An 18,179-nucleotide genomic window follows, 5' to 3' on the forward strand; every position below is an offset into this window, starting at 1 on the left:
TGAAGGAGCCTCCAGGAAGGAGTAACTTCATCTCTTGCCAGAAACTGGAGTCTGAGGCCACTGCCCCTTCTGACACCTTCGATACCACATTGAACTGTCTCCTTCGGTTTGGGTAGCACCTGGCATGGTGACCTTTACCTCCTTTACCACAGAGCATGGAACGTGGCATCAGGCAGACCTGGGGTTGAATCCTGCTCTGTACTTTCCCAGGGCTGCCGTTTGGGGCAGATTATTTGACTTCTCCAGAGCTTAGTTTCTACTTTGTAAACTAAGGATGACAGTGGTCCCCACCTCAAAGGGCTGCTAGGAAGTTTTCATGACACAATAAGCATAAAATATACAATATCTGATCAATGGTTGCTGTTACGATTATCGTTATGATTATGAGCCACTGTCATTAGGGAGTTTGAATTTTTTAATTTTTATTTTGCAAATTGTGGAACCATTGAGGAAATCTTGCTCAATACAAACTCTTCCTGGAACTTGTTTGTCAGGTCACAGGCACGTTACACCAACTCCCCACCCTCCCCCCCAACCCCCAACACCACTTATTTGCCAAGTCCTAAGCCAGAAAACCTTGCTACATTAATTATGAAGAAAAAGCATATTTTATTTAAAATCTGGGCTGCCGAATTTTCTGCCATGCTGTTTCTCTGTGACAGCAGAATTGCTTTTGCATTTAGGGAATCATAATGAACTTAAAATACAACTATATCTGTGCCTAGATACACATGCAATTTCTTGTGACCTGATTTCCCCAAATGCCAGTGTACAATGCCAAAGCTAACCAGGGGGACTTGTTCTTAGGACCAGGATTTTTTTCTTTTTTGTCTTTTTAAGTCTATAAGAAGGTACCATGAAATTCAGTCCCTCTCGTTTCTGTAAAATTCTGTGTGGATTACAACAAAAGGGAGGGATGTCTCCTCAGCCTGCAAGAGACTGACATTCTAGAGCATTGAGGTTTTGAAACGGGTAGCTTGTATCTTTCCCCACAAAGGCCTGGTTTGGTCCTGGGGTGGAGAAGATTTGGATGCTTAAATTAATTAGATATTGAGCCCAGTGACTTGACCAGTCAAAATTGGCCCCAGTACTTCAACACCCACGGTGTTTCTGAACAATAACCAGACAAGGTTGCTTTTTCTTTGTCGCTCTGTCCCTCTCTTTGTCTGTCGCTCTCTGTCTGTCTCTCTCTCTCCAAGGTAGAACCAGGCATATAATGTATATCAGTCATGCAGAGAGGGTGTCAACAATAGAGAATGGTGGGGCTTGTGGGATCAGGAAGGCTTCAGTTTCTTCTCATAAGGGAAGGAACTGGTTCCCCTCCCCCTCCTGCCTTGCAAGAATGTGAATTCCCTGTTAGTAGAATGTCTGGTTTGCAAGACATTTGTATTTTTATGTGAAACGTTCTGATTCTTAAATGTCGCCAAGCAATTGAAAGGAAATCAAAATACTCTTCAGATTGACCTTCTATCTGCCAAACAAAACTCTTGCTGTGAGCAGAATATACACCAAGCTGCCAATCTTCTAACTCTGGTCTATGCAAACATTTTTGCAGCTCTATACCTGAAGGGATTCTAGAGTTCTAGCGTTCTTGGGTTTAAAATCTAGGGTTTAAAAAGACCAGAAATGGGAGCAAACATGCATTTCAATGGCAAGGACTCTTGCAGGGGAGAGGAGGAACCATCATCTTCTCTTCTCTCCAGGGATGAGGTCTAATAAAATAAGCATTGTCCTCTGGCTTTTGACCCTGAAAGAGGTCAAATTCCATCATGGCCCAGCCCAGTGGCACCCCAAATCATCCTAAGGACAATAGCAAGCAAAGGTTTCTAAGCGCTGGAGACAGGACACGTCCTTCATACAGTTGACAAGGAAAACCAAATCTGGACCAGACCAGGAAGACGCTATGAATGAATCCCTGGTGTCCACTGTAATATTTGACCTGTACCTCTTTGGATGGTGGATATCTGAATAAAAATCTATGTTAAAGATGTGCACACAGAGTTGTCATCGTAAGGTTTGCTGCATGATCTGAGTTCATAGGAGGCTACTCGGGCATCTTTCCAATGGTAGTGATCACAGACCCTACAATTGTTTTTCTTTAAATTTTCAGAGTCACATGGAGTCCACATCATTCTACCCAGCAAACAGTCCCCTCATCTAAGAGCTTCCTGTCCCTAGAGGAAGGACTATGACCCTGACGCTCTATGGACTGAAGAAATCTCATCTTAGGCAGGGTCCAGGCAAGAGAGCTTGTCTAGACAGATGCACACCAGCCATAGAGTAGAACTCAGCTCTGCCACTTCTCAGCAGTATGACTTGAGATCAAGTTACCCAGCTCCTTATCTGTAAATTGGGAGCAATCCAGTACCTAATTCTTAGGGTCCTTCCAGAGATGGACCAATTTATTGAAAGCACAGAGCCTGGCACACAGGATTTCTCATTAAATGGTAGCAGTTGGTTATTATTTTTAGCTATGTGGGATAGGAGAGGCCACCCAGCCCATCTGGCTATGAGGCACCTTCCTCCCCATGACGCCCCGAACTCTCCAAAGCATCTGAGAGACTTGGCCACTTTCCCCTGGATGTCTGTGTACTCGCCTGTGAGATGAAGCTGCCGTCCCGACCACCTGTCTGGCACACATCTGGGGTAAGAAATATTCCAAAGCCCTGAACCCTCTCCTTGGAATTGACTAAGCTCATTGCCTGAAGGCTATCTCTCATATTTTCTCTTTTATCCATTATTGACTTACAATTTCATCGCTAACCCTAAAAATTCACTGGGGTTTGCCAAAAAAAAAAAAAAAAAGGATTTGGGGGGACCATTATCTTTTTGTGAACTTCAAACAGACTGCATCAACTCTCCTTGCCTGCAAATGTTAAGATCTAATTCTTTCTGACTGGTACTGTCTCTGGACCCCCTGTGGGCCTCTGATAATTTCCACCGCTTTTCTCTATGATATTTCTGCTAAGTTTCAGCCTTAGACATCCACCAAGTAACCAAATGACGTGGGGGGCTTGATAACAATTTGTCACTGCAACTACACCACACATACGCAAGTCAGCATTGGAAAATAAAACTCTTTCAGAGGTGAGTCACTTGGAAGCTTAATACGGGACTAAGGTAAGCTTCTGAGTTCAGTTTGCTGAAAACGAAGGAGAAGCTATTGTTTTTAAAGCTCATCAGAAAACCTGGACTTTAATCTGCTTCCTGCAGGAAAAGCTGCATGGAGTAAAATGGGAAATAAAAGGCAAAGGTATTTAATGAGACAAAGAGACGATGGCTGTTATTTCAGTTCTCTACCTGTCTCCCAACAAAGGGGCAGATTTTCTGATTCTTAGGGACAACTCATGTTCATTCTGGGAATGTTAATGGAAAAGAGCTAACGTTTGGTGAAAGGCACATGCATTGCCTTGTTTAATCAATCCTGACCCTCCCCAAATCTGTGAGAGATTATCACTTGTTTTGCAGTAGAAGAAACTGAGACTCAGAGAATTGTTACTTGCCCAACATTCCATAGCCCGAAAGCAGCACAGCTGAGATTCAAATCCTGGCCCCACAGCTCACTCACGCTTCCAACCACACCCAGTAAGGACTTCCAGGAGGCCCTGTGTCTGTGGAAGGCCCCACTCACGTGCCCACAGAGGGAGCCGGCATCTCCACAACTCATCTGCTCCCAAATGTCTTGAGTCCCCCATGCGAGATCCTCTGATGTCTCTTCCTCCCCTGCTGTTCACCGTGACCTACCTTGGGCCCCTGTTCACCTCTACACCTCTACAATCACAGCCACGAGGTACGGGGGGATTAACGTACTGCCCACAAAGCTTCTCTCCTAATCTAATCCACCTAAGTAAACCGGATGTCAGGATCGTTGGCAGCCATCAGGGTTCTCCTCTAGGGCCAAAGCACAGGAATACTTATCCAAGTGTCACCCAAATGTCTGGAAAATGGGGGTGGGGGGGGGTGTTTACAGAGAGAATTTGTAGCCCTCAATGACTTCCCAAAGGGGTCTCTGAGATCCCTGCTAGAGCACAACCCACAATCAGCCTTAGCAGATTTTCTTGCCCCCCGTCCCCTTCACTGCAGGGCATTCATGGAGACTTTGCTCCAAGAGGGCTCACGTCAGCTGCATGGCTTCATGGAGTTCAGCAGCCAACATCACAGGCCTGCACTGGCTCTGACAATCAGGACGCATCCGACATGACAATGCTAGTCTTTCACAGCTAAAGTTTCTCGTTGCTCCTGACCCAGCTGCTTTTGGTCATCCAAATAACCAGAGTCTCTCAACTACAGGTATTTGAAAAGAACACTTACCCCGAAGGCTGTCGTTCCAGCCAGAACCATTAGCAGCAGAACACGGAGATCAGAGATTCTGGCAAACATCTTTGCAGTTTAAGGACTCTTGTTTTGCTCTACATACAATTTCTTTTGTTGCCTTTGGTGGGGGGGGGGGGGGGGGAGGAATATGTCAGTCTTCAAGGATTCAGGAACCGATGAAGAGGATGCAAATTATTAACTAGGCATCAAATACTGTTTAATGTTTAATGTTTTGCAAACCAACTATCTTGATTAAACAAATGGTAACTTTGGGGCTGGGCTGAATCATGGGGTGGTTGGATTTTTTTTTTTTCTGGGAGAAAGTCTCCAAAGAAAGTGGCAGAGATAAAACCCCCCAGCTCTTGGCTGCACCTGGGGGGCTCCTGAGTGTTCAGTGCAGAAGGCCCGATGGTTAACTAGCATCCCAGCTGCAGGATGAAAGCTGGGCTCAGGTGAGGCTTTTTGCCACAGGCCTCTGACATTGCTGATTCGGACAGAATGTTAATAGAGTTCTGATTCATCAAATCTCAAACAGAATTAAGGCACGGATGAGCTCCTAATAACATCACGCTTTATATTCATGAAAGATAAATTAAAGGATGCAAAACTGCTATTGACAAACATTGATTCTGGGCCCTTTGAAGCCTTGCCCGTGGTTGCTTGTTGGCTTCAAAAGTTTTCTTTCAAATTTCATTACATAAGGTTTTTACTTTTTAATTATTTTTTTTTTCTTTTCATTGGAGTCTTTCTTTGATCAAGAGGGAGAAAAAAACCCATGATGCTCATGTTTGGGGCCAGTTGTTTCCTGTGTTCCTTATTTAGCTACACTGGTGGCAGGTAGGGCTATATAAAGCAGCAGTTACTTCTTAAATGTGGGCTCTCGTGAACACAATTGATCTCTTGAATAAGCATGGACTTGAGCTCCTGTAAACACCTGACTTCCCACAGTAAATCTATGTAAGGGCTGCAAAATCCTCCCTCCGGAATCCTAAATCCAGCTTCTGAAACCCTGCTGCCAACTGAGGTAAGTGCTCCGGGGCCTCCTGCTCACCCACCGGCCATCTCTATTTGGCAGACACTCTCAGATGCTCAGTGGCTGCTTCCACCTTTGGAAGCCAGGTTGCCAGCCATGGAGGGTCCCATGAATACCTGCCCAGGAGACAAAATCCATGCCCAGCCACCACATATGGCCCTTACAGGACAAACCAAGTCCCGACCTTTTACCTCCTGAATAACTCTCAATTTGTCTTCTTTTCTCCGCTTATTTTGTCTCCATCCTATTTGGGGCAGCCATTTACTCACCCTTGGCCAACATCCACCTGCCCCCAATGGCACATGCACAGGCTCGTCCCTTTTCCTGGGAAGTTTTTACTGTCCTCATCCTATCTTTCCCCTAATCCTTACTCCAACCATAGCTCTATTCTTCACTTTAACCCTAATCACTCTTTAGCAAGTTCACTTAGTTACCTCACCTCGTTAATGCAGTGTTCAAATCTCAGCCGAAACATTACTTCCTCGGAGGCTCTGGGTAGGTTTTTCCTTCTTGCACTTACCAAGGTTGTAACTGCATACTAGTGCTGCTAATTTATTATTTGTTCCCCCACTGGTCCCACTAGGCGGAAAGCTCATGAGGGCAGGCACTCTGTTTGGCTCACCGTTGAATTCCTGGCATGGATGCCTGGCACTTGCCTGGCCCATGACAGGTTCTCAATAAATATATCTAAAATGAATAACCACTTTATGAAAGCGACAGCTGGATACTTTATAACCAGGATACATAAGCTAGCATAGCCCACTCAGTGTGAAAAGACAAAAACAAAACCAAAAACTGGCTGTGGAAAAACTAAAGTATTTGTGAAATTTTAAACACCTTCAGTGTATTTAAGAACAATATATTACTATTCATCGACTGTTCACCAAAGAGCTGCTGTGAGTCCGGTGTGGGCAATGCAGGGTGAGAGGCGGCAAACATGAACTTGTTTTTAAAGAGCGCACGTTCTGGTTGAGGAGGGGAGATAGGCAGATAATGAAAAAAATAAGCAAGTTAATTTGAGTTAGTGATGGGTGCCAAAACAAAATGAAACAAGATGATGGGAAGCGGAAGTCCTTGTGGGTGGGAGGTGGCAATAGCGGTGATGGTGGCTAAGTGGGTCTTTGGTGTGGTACCATTGATGGTTATTTGATCACAGAGCAAGAGCCAAAGAGGCTGCGTGCACGAGGGGTGTGCTGTTTTTCAGATTCAAAGCTGGAGCCTTTGTAACATCTGCACAGATGGTAAAAAGTAGAAATGGAAATTTCAGGCAAGTCAGATGACTGAATTACTCGCATGATTTACGTGTCTCTTCCCCCCTCCACAGCGCTGTATGAACTAGTGACCTTCTGACTTTGTGGAGAGATTCCCAGAAAACAAACCACAAGCTTTTCTTCCGGTGTGAACAGGAAGTGACCCAGGTAAATTGGTTGTTCATTTTTTTAATCCGGATTAATTTCCCTGACATGTAATCTTCCCTTTATTACAAGCAAAAAGTGAACAGTTTTGCTCTTTGTGGAATAACCACAGGCCTCCCACATATTGTCTCTTCCCTAAAGTTTTGTTATCACTGCTGTGGGAGTTGAATACACTTCTGCACGTAACCCTAAAGGAGAGAATTCTCTAAAAGATACTTAATCCTTTCAATTTAAGAGGCTACTTTATCATGTAATATGTCTTCATCTGGGGAGGTGGTACAAATTTACCTGGAATTTCTGGTTTTTTAATTCAAACTCAGGGGCCAGCCCGGTGGCTCAGGTGGTTGGAGCTCCGTGCTCCTAACTCCGAAGGCTGCTGGTTAGATTCCTACATGGGCCAGTGGGCTCTCAACCACAAGGTTGCTGGTTCAACTGCTCGAGTCCCGCAAGGGATGGTGGGCTCCGCCCCCTGCAACTAAGATTGAACACGGCACCTTAAGCTGAGCTGCCTCCCAGATGGCTCAGTTGGTTGGAGCGTGGGCTCTCAACCACAAGCTTGCTGGTTCGACTCCCACAAGGGATGGTGGGCTGCGCCCCCTGCAACTAGTAACAGCAACTGGACCTGGAGCTGATCTGCGCCCTCCACAATTAAGACTGAAAGGATAACAACTTGACTTGGAAAAAAGTCCTGGAAGTACACACTGTTCCCCCAATAAAGTCCTGTGAAAGAAAGAAAGAAAGAAAGAAAGAAAGAAGGAAGGAAGGAAGGAAGGAAGGAAGGAAGGAAGGAAGGAAGGAAGGAAGGAAGGAAGGAAAGAAAGAAAGAAAAAATAATTCAAACACAGAGCCTTTAGCCCTCATCGCGATGGGGGTTTTCGATGGGATCAAGTCTGTCTATTCTCTCAGTTCTGGGTGACATTTTGTCACATGTTAGGTTACATGCTTTTGGAGAGAACGCCTGTCCTGCCTCAGGTGGCCTTGGGGCTCTAGTCCTCTAGTGGCTGATTCTTCCACCCTAAGGAAAGCCTTCTATACACACAGTCCCCCTACTGGAGCCCCACACTCTGATGTGCCAGGTTGGCAACCACTGCTTGGGCCTCAGTCCATCTGTTTCATGTTTATTTGTATCCCTTGAGGGATAGCAGTCTTCCTTCTATGCCTTCAGTATGAGGCGGCAGCAGAGTGCCCCCCAAACAGCAGCTTGGACTCAAAAGAGACCGGGGTGAACCCCCGTTCTGCCACATCCCTGCTGTATGACTTTGGGCCAGTCATTTACTCTCTCTGGGCCTCAGTTTCCTCACCTGTAAAATAGGAATAATATAGTTCCCACTTCCTGGTGTTACTGAGAGGCATATGTGAGTGCTTAAAGGTAAGGTGCTAAGTGCAGTGGCTGGCACAGAACGTACTTTGCAAACAGAGGGTCTTGCTCTCAGTAAAATCTTTTTATGGGGTGGTGCCTGCTGAACCCCCCAGACCCTCAGAAATGAAAAGGGCCTTGTGCTCAGGGTGTCTAGTCTCCAATCCAGGCAAAAAATGACCACTTTCTGGCAGGGAATCCCTTACTTCACTTGTTCTTTCTAGGACAGGGAAAAGCAAACTTCTTCTGAAAGGGCCAGCTCATAAAAATTTTAGTTTTTTTCTGGCCATGGTGATGAATGCCCCCCCCCAAAAAAAAAAATGAAACAAGGTGATGGGAAGTGGAAGTCCTTGTGGGTGGGAGGTGGCAATAGCGGTGATGGTGGGTGGGAGGTGGCAATACCAGTTTTTGTTGTGACTGCTCAATCCTGCCGTTGTAACACAAAAGCAGCCACAGGTAATACTTATGCCCATTTTACAAAATATACACATACACGTTGAGACATATTGGCTATGTCCCAATAAAACTATATTTACAGAAAGAAGGCCACCACCGTTCTAGGAGAAAGCAATACAGATGCAGCCAAAGCATTGTACAACTTAAGAGGCCCTGCAAAACAATGGAGATACATAGGAAACCACGGGAGGGGAGCGTGGACTGATGGGACACTGCTGCCCTCAGAGGGCGTACCCAGAAATTATGGCCCTCATGAGCCACAGGGGCTGGTCCTGTGGGCTGAGTTCATGCCGTCTTTGGATATGGACAATCCCCATGGATATGAGTTTGGACAAGGCAACTCTGGTCAAGGGTTAATTTTCAGAGAGGAACTCAGCTGAGAGCCTTTGGCAGCCAACACCTGGCAGCTGAGAAAAAGAGAGGATTTGATGGCACCTCACAGCATCCACTATTACTATTAACTGGGAATTTACTTTGCATCCCTGAGGGCAAATATCCAATTCAGGAAGCCCAAACGGCTCAGCCAAGTTTTAAATGAGTGTCCTCTCTGTCTATGCTCGGTCTCATCAGAGATGGGCCCTGGTACGTGGCCAGGTACATCCAGGTCCAGGAGCATCCAATGACAGATGTTCAGGTGGCATAATCCATATCAAGGAGAAAACCAAAATGCCATTATGGAAACCATAAACTCTACACAGTTTTCAGCGGAGCTACAAATGTGTAGCTAAGCCCCCTGTTGCCCAAAGGATAAAAAGAAACCCCTGACCATTTGGCACACTTTTCATCACACGTTAGTCAGTCTTATAGGAAAAATAAAGTGTTTTCTCCTATGGTCAATTCCACATCGATTTTGATTTTTAAAAAGCCTTTTGATCTGATGAGCCCAGGTTGGAGTTGGGTAAACAGGACGGGGAACCCCACTGACACACTGGCAATCCTGAATTTCACGTGGTCCCTGAGCAGAGCTAGAGAAAGGGTGTCCGTCTGTCCGGCTGAGCTAGAAGTCTGGATGATCCCATGACGCAGCTGCTCTTCTATTTCTCAGAAGCTGTTGTAGAGCCTCCAGCACATAGTAGGTGCTCAAAAAATGCCAGCTAGAAGATGAGAGGAATGACTAGAATACCGTCTTCCAATCCTCTCCATTTAGAAAATGGCACCAGTATACACGTGGCTTCAAGTTGGAAACCTGGAAATCACCATGGGTCTCTCCCTTTCCTCTCCTTCCCCAATCCCAAATGGCCACCATGTATCTACCTCCAGAATGCATCTCAAATACTTCCAGCACTTTCCAACTCTGTTGCCCCCACCCGAGTCCAAGCCCACACTATCTCCCGCCTAGTCTCCTGCAATGGCCCCCTCACTGCTCTGCCTGTTTTCATTCCTGCCTCCTGTTAAATTCACTCTACACCATCCAGTTGCATTTATCGAATAAAAGCCTAATCAGATTACGTCACACCCCTACTTAAAACTCTTCAATATTTTCCCTTCGCACATAGAATAAAATCCCAAATTCTTATCAAGACCCCATTTGATTCTGCCTCTTCTTATTTCTTCAACCTTATTGTGGACCCTTATCGGGCATGCAGTGTTTTCCATAAGACCAAGGACTTTGTCTGTCATGCTGATGGCCATATCCTAGCTTAGGGCCTGGTATGAAACGTCAATAAATATTTGACAATGGATGGAGGATGGATAGATAGATGAAGGGACAGTGGGAAGCCACATTAGATCAGACGACAGAAGTCTCTCTCTTGGCAAGTGTTCACAGACAAGCCATGAACTCCAGAATCAGAGGTGCCTCCCTCTCACCAAAATGAATCCTGGTCCTTGGTCACTGGTAGTTCTGGCTCCTGTGATATATGAGGTTTGGAAAGATATAAACACCACCAATGCAGTACAACTGTGTAACTTCCAAATGCAATACAGTCCAGTGTGAATTAAATACCTCAGGATATTCACACAACAATTGATCTACCTATTTGTCCTTTTTTTCTTTCTTTAATCTTTCATTGGGCTTCAATCTCCCCTCTTGCATTTTAAATGTCCTCTGTTCGGTGACTGTCTATGGCAGAGGGTGTATTTTTTCCCCCTGCTCGTTCCCATCCCATCAATCAGTTGTACAGAAACGCAAGGCTGCCCCCTTGGATCTTCAGCCTCACAAAAGACTATCACCTGGGCTGTGTGATGTTTCCTGTTCTAAGTGCATCTTTGATTTATTAAACATTTGTGAATAAAATTCTGCGTACGTTTTGCATGTTGGAAAGTTCCCCCGCCCCCCTTCAATGTAATAGAAAACCTGAAAGAGAGAAGGGATCTTGAGATTTGGGTGTCCCTTTCTGTCTAGATTTGTCAGCTTTCTGAATAGCGTGTGCTGTGATATTTTCAAAAGCCTTTTCTCTTTGGTGAAGACAGACCTTTGAGTACCTCTCTAAAATGTATTTCTTCTAGACACCACCTGGCATTGACATCTTTCCTAAACACATTTGCTTGCTATCTCTGCAGTGTGGTGGCAAGAGCCTGTGTTGGCATCAGATGGAGCCAGTAGCAAAGCCATTTAATTGCTGTGTGGTCTTAGGCAAGCTGCTTAACCTCTCTGAGCTTGTCTTAAATAAGTTTTGTGTGGATCGAATGAGAAGATACGTGTAAAATTGCCTAGCATACAATACATACTCAATTTGTGTTATCTTTTTCCCCTTTCCCATTCCATTTGTTGGTTTATTTTTAGTTTATTATGGAAACTACATCTTTCTCCAAGGTGGCATGATAATCAATGGAACAAGTTTTTATAAAAGGAGTTAGACAAGAGTTGTAACAACAACACACACACAGCTGTGTAACTTCTCTCCCCGATTCAGGCATTCTTTCTCATTTTAGGAGAATTCACTGGGTTTTGGGACTATGGCATTCCAAGATTCATGAGAGACTTCTGTATCTATCCAGGGAAGACCAAGTAGACAAATCCACAATCTATGAAAACAGGTCCTTGCTGAGGCCAACTCTGAGCCACGCAGGATGCATAGAAATCTGAGGAAGATGCAAAGTGCGTTCCATTGGTGACTACAGGACAGCACTCAGCTAATGCTCATACTTCACCAACCTTAGGCCAGTCAGTAAAACCAACCGACACAGCAGTAACTCTCTATTACCAACACGTATTTATCACATTCCTCGCACTGGGCTTGGCTCTGTGGATGGAAATGGGAGGACAGGCCATACCCCGGGTCTCCACTTTCATGTCTCTCACATCCCCTCTGGGGAAACAGCCCTTAACTTCTCTGTGACTCAGTTTCCTAATTGGAGACATGAGGACGACATTAGGTTGTACCTCTTGGAGTTGTTACAACAATGAAATGGGTTCTCATGTGTAGAGTTCAAAGCACTTGGAACCGTGCCAGCACACAGTGACTGTGCTAAGAGCATTTGTTACAGGACCCACCCTCCCGGGCATCCATGGGAGGGAGGCTTCAAATATTACTATCGAAAGCAGTACCGGGCCCCAGGTGATTAGCATAGGCAAGGTTAACAATAAATTGTTTGTGGTTGAAATGAGCAGTGTTCGAGAGAGATGGTTGACTGAGCAGGCACCTTGGTTCACCCTGGCAGAAACAAAAGAAAAGAATCTGGTGACGCTACCGCCCAACGCCTTCAGAGAAATATTCTAGGTCTAAACTTGCTTTTGGTCTTGGCTCTGATGCCCGGTCCAACCAGAAGACCAGCTGACCCTGCCATTGAGCTGACACCACTTGCAAAGTGACCCTTCCCTGCAAGTGGTGTCAGAATGGCTAAAGAGGCAGAGAGTGGGGACTTATAGGGCCTGACATGTGGGTGATTTTATGCCTCTTCGTACATGTGGCAGAACTCCTTTTACTTTAATGCCACCAGGTAGCAGGTTGAGAGGGAAAGCCGTGTATTCCCTTCCTCCTCTAATTAGCAGAAAGCCCCATTATTTCCCAAAGAGCCTGGCAGCTGTTGAATGGACAAATTGGCTTAGGTCCGTTCACAGCATATGAAGTGTTTCGAGCAGCTCCTGCCACGTGCTGCAGACCTCAAATGTTAAGCCATTACTTCCCTATGACATAATTAAAGACTAGTCAAGTGCTAGATCACGTCGAACAGACAGCATGCGTCACAGGATTTGAGAGGAGGAAGTCACGACAGTGTGGCCAGAAGTTAAACTTGGTCTCTGGAGATGGGGATTTAGTTCTAACCCCGTCTCGTCCCAGCTGGGTGCCCCTGGGCAAATCAGCAAACTCCCTGAGCCTCAGTTTTCTCAACTGTAAAATGTAGCTCCTTTTACCAGCGTTGCCGCCAATGGGGCAATGAGGGGCAGAAGGCTTCATGAGCACAGTGCCCTCCCAAGCGGAAGCGTTGATTGTTTTCTTGCCCTTGCTGATCTCCCTCTTCCCTGAAATGTTGACTATTGATTGGTGTGCCGTCATCGAGCCTTGTACCTAGCAGCCATTTCTGTAATTGTTTGTGCAACTCATGCTTATCAGCTGACCTGGCGACAGGTGATTTTGTCTGAATAGCCCCCTTCACCAGAGTTCATTTACGCTTCTGACCGGCTGGGGTCGGTGGAATGTGCTTCTTCCAGCTCACAGGCCTAGCTCATCCTGGGGCAGGGGTCCTTGCAAAGGATGCACGTGAGTGTGTCTGTGCGTATGCCCATCTCTAGTGTCAGCCTGTCCTCTCAGCCCCACCCTCACTGCCACGCTTGTGGCTCCAGCCCTCAGCATCCCTGCCTGGATCTGTGCAGTAGCCTCCAGCTTCTCAGGTCTGTCCTCACATTCAGACTGCAGCAGACCGTGCCAGATGACTGCCAATCTGACTGTGTCACTCATTTGCTTAAAACTCATCATCGGTGCCTCATTGCCTGCAGGACAAAGTCCAGACTGATTATAGGAAGCCCTGCTAAGCTGGCCCCGGTGACTTTTGCTTTCTCCTCTCCCCACTAGCTTTATTTCCAACCACCATCCCCACTCCCTTGACATACACCCGCCCTACGCTCCAGTCACAGGCCCTCTGATGCCTTCATTTATTTAACTCGTGGTTCCCCTGCCAGCAAAGTCTTCTCCTACCTCTGGTGCTTGGAAAACTCCACTGTTTCTCTTTTAAATCTCAGTTCAAGAGTCCTCCTGAGGGGAGCTTTATTCCCCTAGAACTTGGAGTCTGCACTCTACCCTGAGGATTCCTGCGACATTTTGTGCATATGTGGCCCCTGACGTGTCATACCTGGGGACACTTTGGGGCTGAGATTGTGACTGTCTTATATTTGGATCTCCAGCAGATAGCACACAGTAGGTGCTCAATAACTGTTTGCTGAATGAAATGGATGTATAAATGTCACCTTAGGGGCGTATGAGATAATAGGGATCTGGAAAAGGGAAAAGAAAGGAGAAAGAGGGATAAAAGTAGGCTTCGAATCAAGCAGTGGCGCCCGCTGGAGATGGCAGGTCCCCAAATCTAGTCTGAGCTAAGTAAATAGAAGCTGCAGGAACAGCAAATAAATAAATGGAGAGTTTGTCAATGGGCCCATGGGAATTGGTTCTTTCAGAAAAAGACTGCCCTTCCTGTCAATACTCGTGTTCCTGCCTGTTCTGGCTCCAGCCTGACCCCTCCCCCTGGCTCCCACATACATCTTTGCTGTGAGCCCGTCTGGAGGGCTGGTGTTCACAGGCAGGAACAATGGGGCTGGGAGTTTGAGGTTTGGATCCCAGTGTCCCCGTTCTCTAGCTGAGTGATCTGGCACTGATTTGTTACTCAACTAGTTGGGATCGACAAGGCCGATCAATTTAGGTAACATGCATGAAGATCTTTGCAAGTAGTAAGCATTCATTAAGTGCAGCTCTTATTTTCCTGGGCTGCCTAAAAGCAAGAAATTAAATAACCACAAATGAAAGGACATGTTGCAAGAGAAAATTATTAATGTACTTTATTTACCTGCCTGATGGGTCTTTTATGGGACTGGCATTCATCATTTGATTCCTCCACTTGATTATGTGTACCTAAGGAAATCACTGAATTAGTTTCTAGGAAAAAAATCCTGTATTTTCCTAAAGCCAAGCTCATTTTGTGGTTGGATTTAGGACTTTGTGATCGTATTGAGGCCCAGACGTGTCCCGGTCTCTTTCTAGGTAGAGGTTCTTTTCTCATGAAACCAGTTCTCTAGTATGTTTTTCACAGAGACATCTTTGAAACATTTACACTGAGAAGGCACCAGCCCCCAGAGAGGGACACTTACAGGGAGAGATATCAAAGTTTCCCAGTGTTTGAGAAATCACTGATTCCTCAATAACATTTGGATCAACTAGTCAACCCCCATTTTACACACAGGAGTGGAGTGCTGGAGCTGGCTCCCACTAGATTGAAAGACCTGATTGTACACATCTCTTCCCATCACTACATTCAGTAGCATCACATGGGTAGCTTGAAATCAGCCATGTGGGAATATTTATATCTCAGGAATTGGCAAACCCTATAGATCAGGGCTTCTCCTCTACCAAGGAAAGCCAGCTGTTAAACATTCGCCAGCACACCACTGCACCCAGTGGAAATGACTAAAAGAGAGATCAAGTGACTGTCATTGTCACACAGCACAGGAGTTTAGAAGAGAATAGTTAAGCAAGACTTTTTAGAAGACGTAAGAGTTGTACTAGGCTTCTAAGGGAGTGTGGTAGGTAGACGGATGGATAGATGGATGGATGGATAGATAGATATAGGTAGATAGACGATAGAATGCAAAAGGGACTTTGCAGATGTGATTAAGGATTTGGACTTTGAGATGGAAAGATTGTCTTGGATTAACTGGGTGGGCCCAATTTCTTAAAGACATGAATCCTTAAAAGCAGACAGTCTTTCCTTCTGACCCAACTGGGTCAGAAGAATAAGACAAGAAAAACGAAAAATTCAGTGTCAGAGACTACACTTTGAAGATAGAGAAAGCGGGCCATGAGCCAAGAATGTGGTGGTCTCCAGAAGATGAGAAATGGCCCTCAGCTCAGACCCAGAAAAAAAAAAAAAAAAAAAAAAAAAGGGATCAGTGGAACTATAGCCCTGCTGACACCTTGACTTTAGTCCATTGAGACCCACATCTGATGTCTGACCTACAGAACTACAAAAGGATAAGTCTGTGTTGCTTAAGCCACTAAGTATGGTAAATTGTTATGGATTGTTATGGCAGCAATAGAAAACTAATAGTGAGGCTAAAATTTAGTTGTGACAGGACAGAAAGGGGAAGCACGCGTGCAGGGGAAATATCATGAGGAAAGGCTTGGAGGTAGACGGGGTGGTGCATTTTCAAGGAACTGAGAGTGAATGACGTGTCTGCACGGGAGCCTCAAGTGGAAGCAGAGTGGGAATTAGCTTTGGAAGGGCAGATGGGGCTCTTTGTGGCAAGCGGCAAGGACAGAAGTAACAACAATAACCAGCTAATGAGACTGGGGCTGCAATGTAGATGGCTACAGGAGCCAGGCAGGTAATTTGAAATTAGCGGAATGGGAACATATAAGGAAAACAGCTGGAGGATGGCAATGAATGGCAATTAACACTTAGCTTCGGGGTGGGGAGCATTAGGGGGTGGTGGGGATGGGTGAGCTGGAGAGCACCCAGCATCCTTGCCCTGCAGGGATGTGGGCCTTTAGTGGGCAGAGAGCTGGCTTTTTCAAGAGAAGCCAGAAATCCTGAATTCTTTCCATTTCTAATTGATTTTTAACCTATGTGGGCCACCTTATCTGTGTCACACACAGCACATCTGTGGGCCAGCTTTTGACCTTTGTCTTCTGCTCCCAGCCTTCTCTCCTCCTGGTTTTTGGATTCCGTACTGACTCCCCCTTCGGACTGAGTAAGCCCCAGGGGGGATTACACAATTCAGTAGTGGGAGGTCTCGAGGGGGGCAGAGTCTGGCCTTCCTGCTAGTACAGCCCAAGTAATTAATTATAAAAATAAGACATGAGATCATCCCTCCTTTTCCCACCCTCCTAGTCTCCCTAACAAGGAAAACAAAAAAGAACAAATGTTGTTCTTCCCCTTAGCCCCTGGTCTTGGATGCTGAGGAGGAAGCAGACCCCTGGCGGTCTTGCTCTTTGGCTTGACATGGAGGCAGGTGACGGGCAGCTACAGACTACACTCCTTGCTGCCCCACCCCCACCCCAGGACCTGCCCAGACTTACCTGGAGCCTTGGGGAGGGAGCAGAGTGACAGGGAGGGTAATTATTTAGATTTCTTGTCAGAAATGAATCCACGCTGCTTTTACGGGCACAGAATTCAATAATTTTTTTCCCCAAAGCTACTCTTTATTCATTTTGTTTATTTATTTATTTGAGGGTAATTGGTCCTTTTTGCTTTTCTTATACTACCAGATTGAGTATTGCTAAGGAAGTGATTTTAAATGGCACAATGCGTATATATGAACAAGGAAAGCAGGAGAAGAGGTTGCCCTGGGCCATTTCCTGAAGGAGCAGGTCCCTGTTCTTGACTGAGAGAGGGTGGGTACCTTCAGCCACTTCACAGTGAAACAGGACCCTGGTCTTAACAAAACATCTAGTCCAGGTTAACTGACAGGCTGGATGCCACGGTGGTTGGGAGCACAGGCTCTGGCTAAGACTGGCTGGGCTGCCATTTTGGATCCACTGCTTACGACTTGTGTGATCTAGGATAAATCAATGTCTCTGAGCCTCAGTTTTCTTACCTGATAGAGTTTGGGGGGAAGATTAAATAGGGTAGATTATGTAAAGTGCTTTGCTGTTATTTCTTGATGTGTTATATTTATGACCATGCAACCTAGCCCACTCATACCCAAAGTGTGAAAATATGCACATATGTGTACACTGCATGGGGATGCATGTTTGTTCTCAGATCCATTCTCTGCCCTTCCCCTGCTTTGTTTTGCACAGAAAGGAATTATGTTTATCAGGCTCTCCAGCTGTCTGGCTTCTAAGTGGGTTTGGCCACTGGGGGGCGCTAGTGAAAGATTAACTAAAAGAAAGGGAGAAGCTATGATATCGCTCCCCTTTCTTTGCTTCCTGCGGCATCTCTAGAAACTTCTGTGCCTTCTCTAGGATCCCAGCACCCACAGAATCTGGTGGAATTTCACTAATTACAATGACAAGAAAACTCTGAATATTTCCATGCGTTAAGTGCTTTACATGTACTTTAATCTTATTTAATCTGCTCAACGACACTTTGAAAAGCACGCTACAATCATTAGCCCCACTTTACAGATGAAAAACTGAGTCTCAGAGAAGTTAAACTGTCTGCTGTCCATCCTACTACTAGTCATTGGTGTAGGCAGAATGTCAACTAAGGCAGTCTGACTCTAGGGCACCTTGCTCACCAAGGTAAGTGCCTTACAGAGATGAGGGCTGGCTCAAGCCTCACTTTAATTAGCAAACCCTAACCCTAACCATGGGCTGACACCAGCCCATGCTGCATCTTCACAAGCGACACTTCCCCCTTACAGCCCCAAGAAGGGAAGAGCTGCCTCCAAAGGCTGCAGCAGTTAAAGTTTTGACAGACATCACTAACTGGGCCTGAGAAAGGTTCTGCGGCTTTGATGGGAGACCAGATCCCATCCAGGCAGTTCCAGGAGATGGCTTTGCTCTGAACA

At 45.8% G+C, this 18,179-nt stretch overlaps 1 protein-coding gene and 1 long non-coding RNA gene across 3 annotated transcripts in view; one reads left to right on the top strand and one right to left on the bottom strand.

The window, feature by feature from the left end:
• The window catches only part of HABP2 (hyaluronan binding protein 2), a 33,244-nt gene extending 27,439 nt beyond the window's left edge, over window positions 1-5,805 (bottom strand). Inside the window, exons 1-2 of the mRNA XM_019725188.3 lie at window positions 5,787-5,805; window positions 4,312-4,432 (exon numbers count right to left, since the gene is read on the bottom strand). Coding sequence (XP_019580747.3) covers window positions 4,312-4,380 — 69 coding nt within the window. The 5' untranslated portion in view covers window positions 4,381-4,432; window positions 5,787-5,805. The remainder of the gene's footprint in view (window positions 1-4,311; window positions 4,433-5,786) is intronic.
• The window catches only part of LOC109444078 (uncharacterized), a 43,561-nt gene continuing 30,586 nt past the window's right edge, over window positions 5,205-18,179 (top strand). For both annotated transcript variants that reach the window (XR_016018880.1, XR_016018879.1), the window contains exons 1-2: window positions 5,205-5,338; window positions 6,672-6,765. This is a non-coding gene — a long non-coding RNA (uncharacterized LOC109444078). The remainder of the gene's footprint in view (window positions 5,339-6,671; window positions 6,766-18,179) is intronic.

This window comes from Rhinolophus sinicus, chromosome 15 (assembly GCF_057876585.1).
Source record: "Rhinolophus sinicus isolate RSI-liver-muscle chromosome 15, RSI-T2T, whole genome shotgun sequence".
NCBI classification, from domain to species: Eukaryota; Metazoa; Chordata; class Mammalia; order Chiroptera; family Rhinolophidae; genus Rhinolophus; species Rhinolophus sinicus.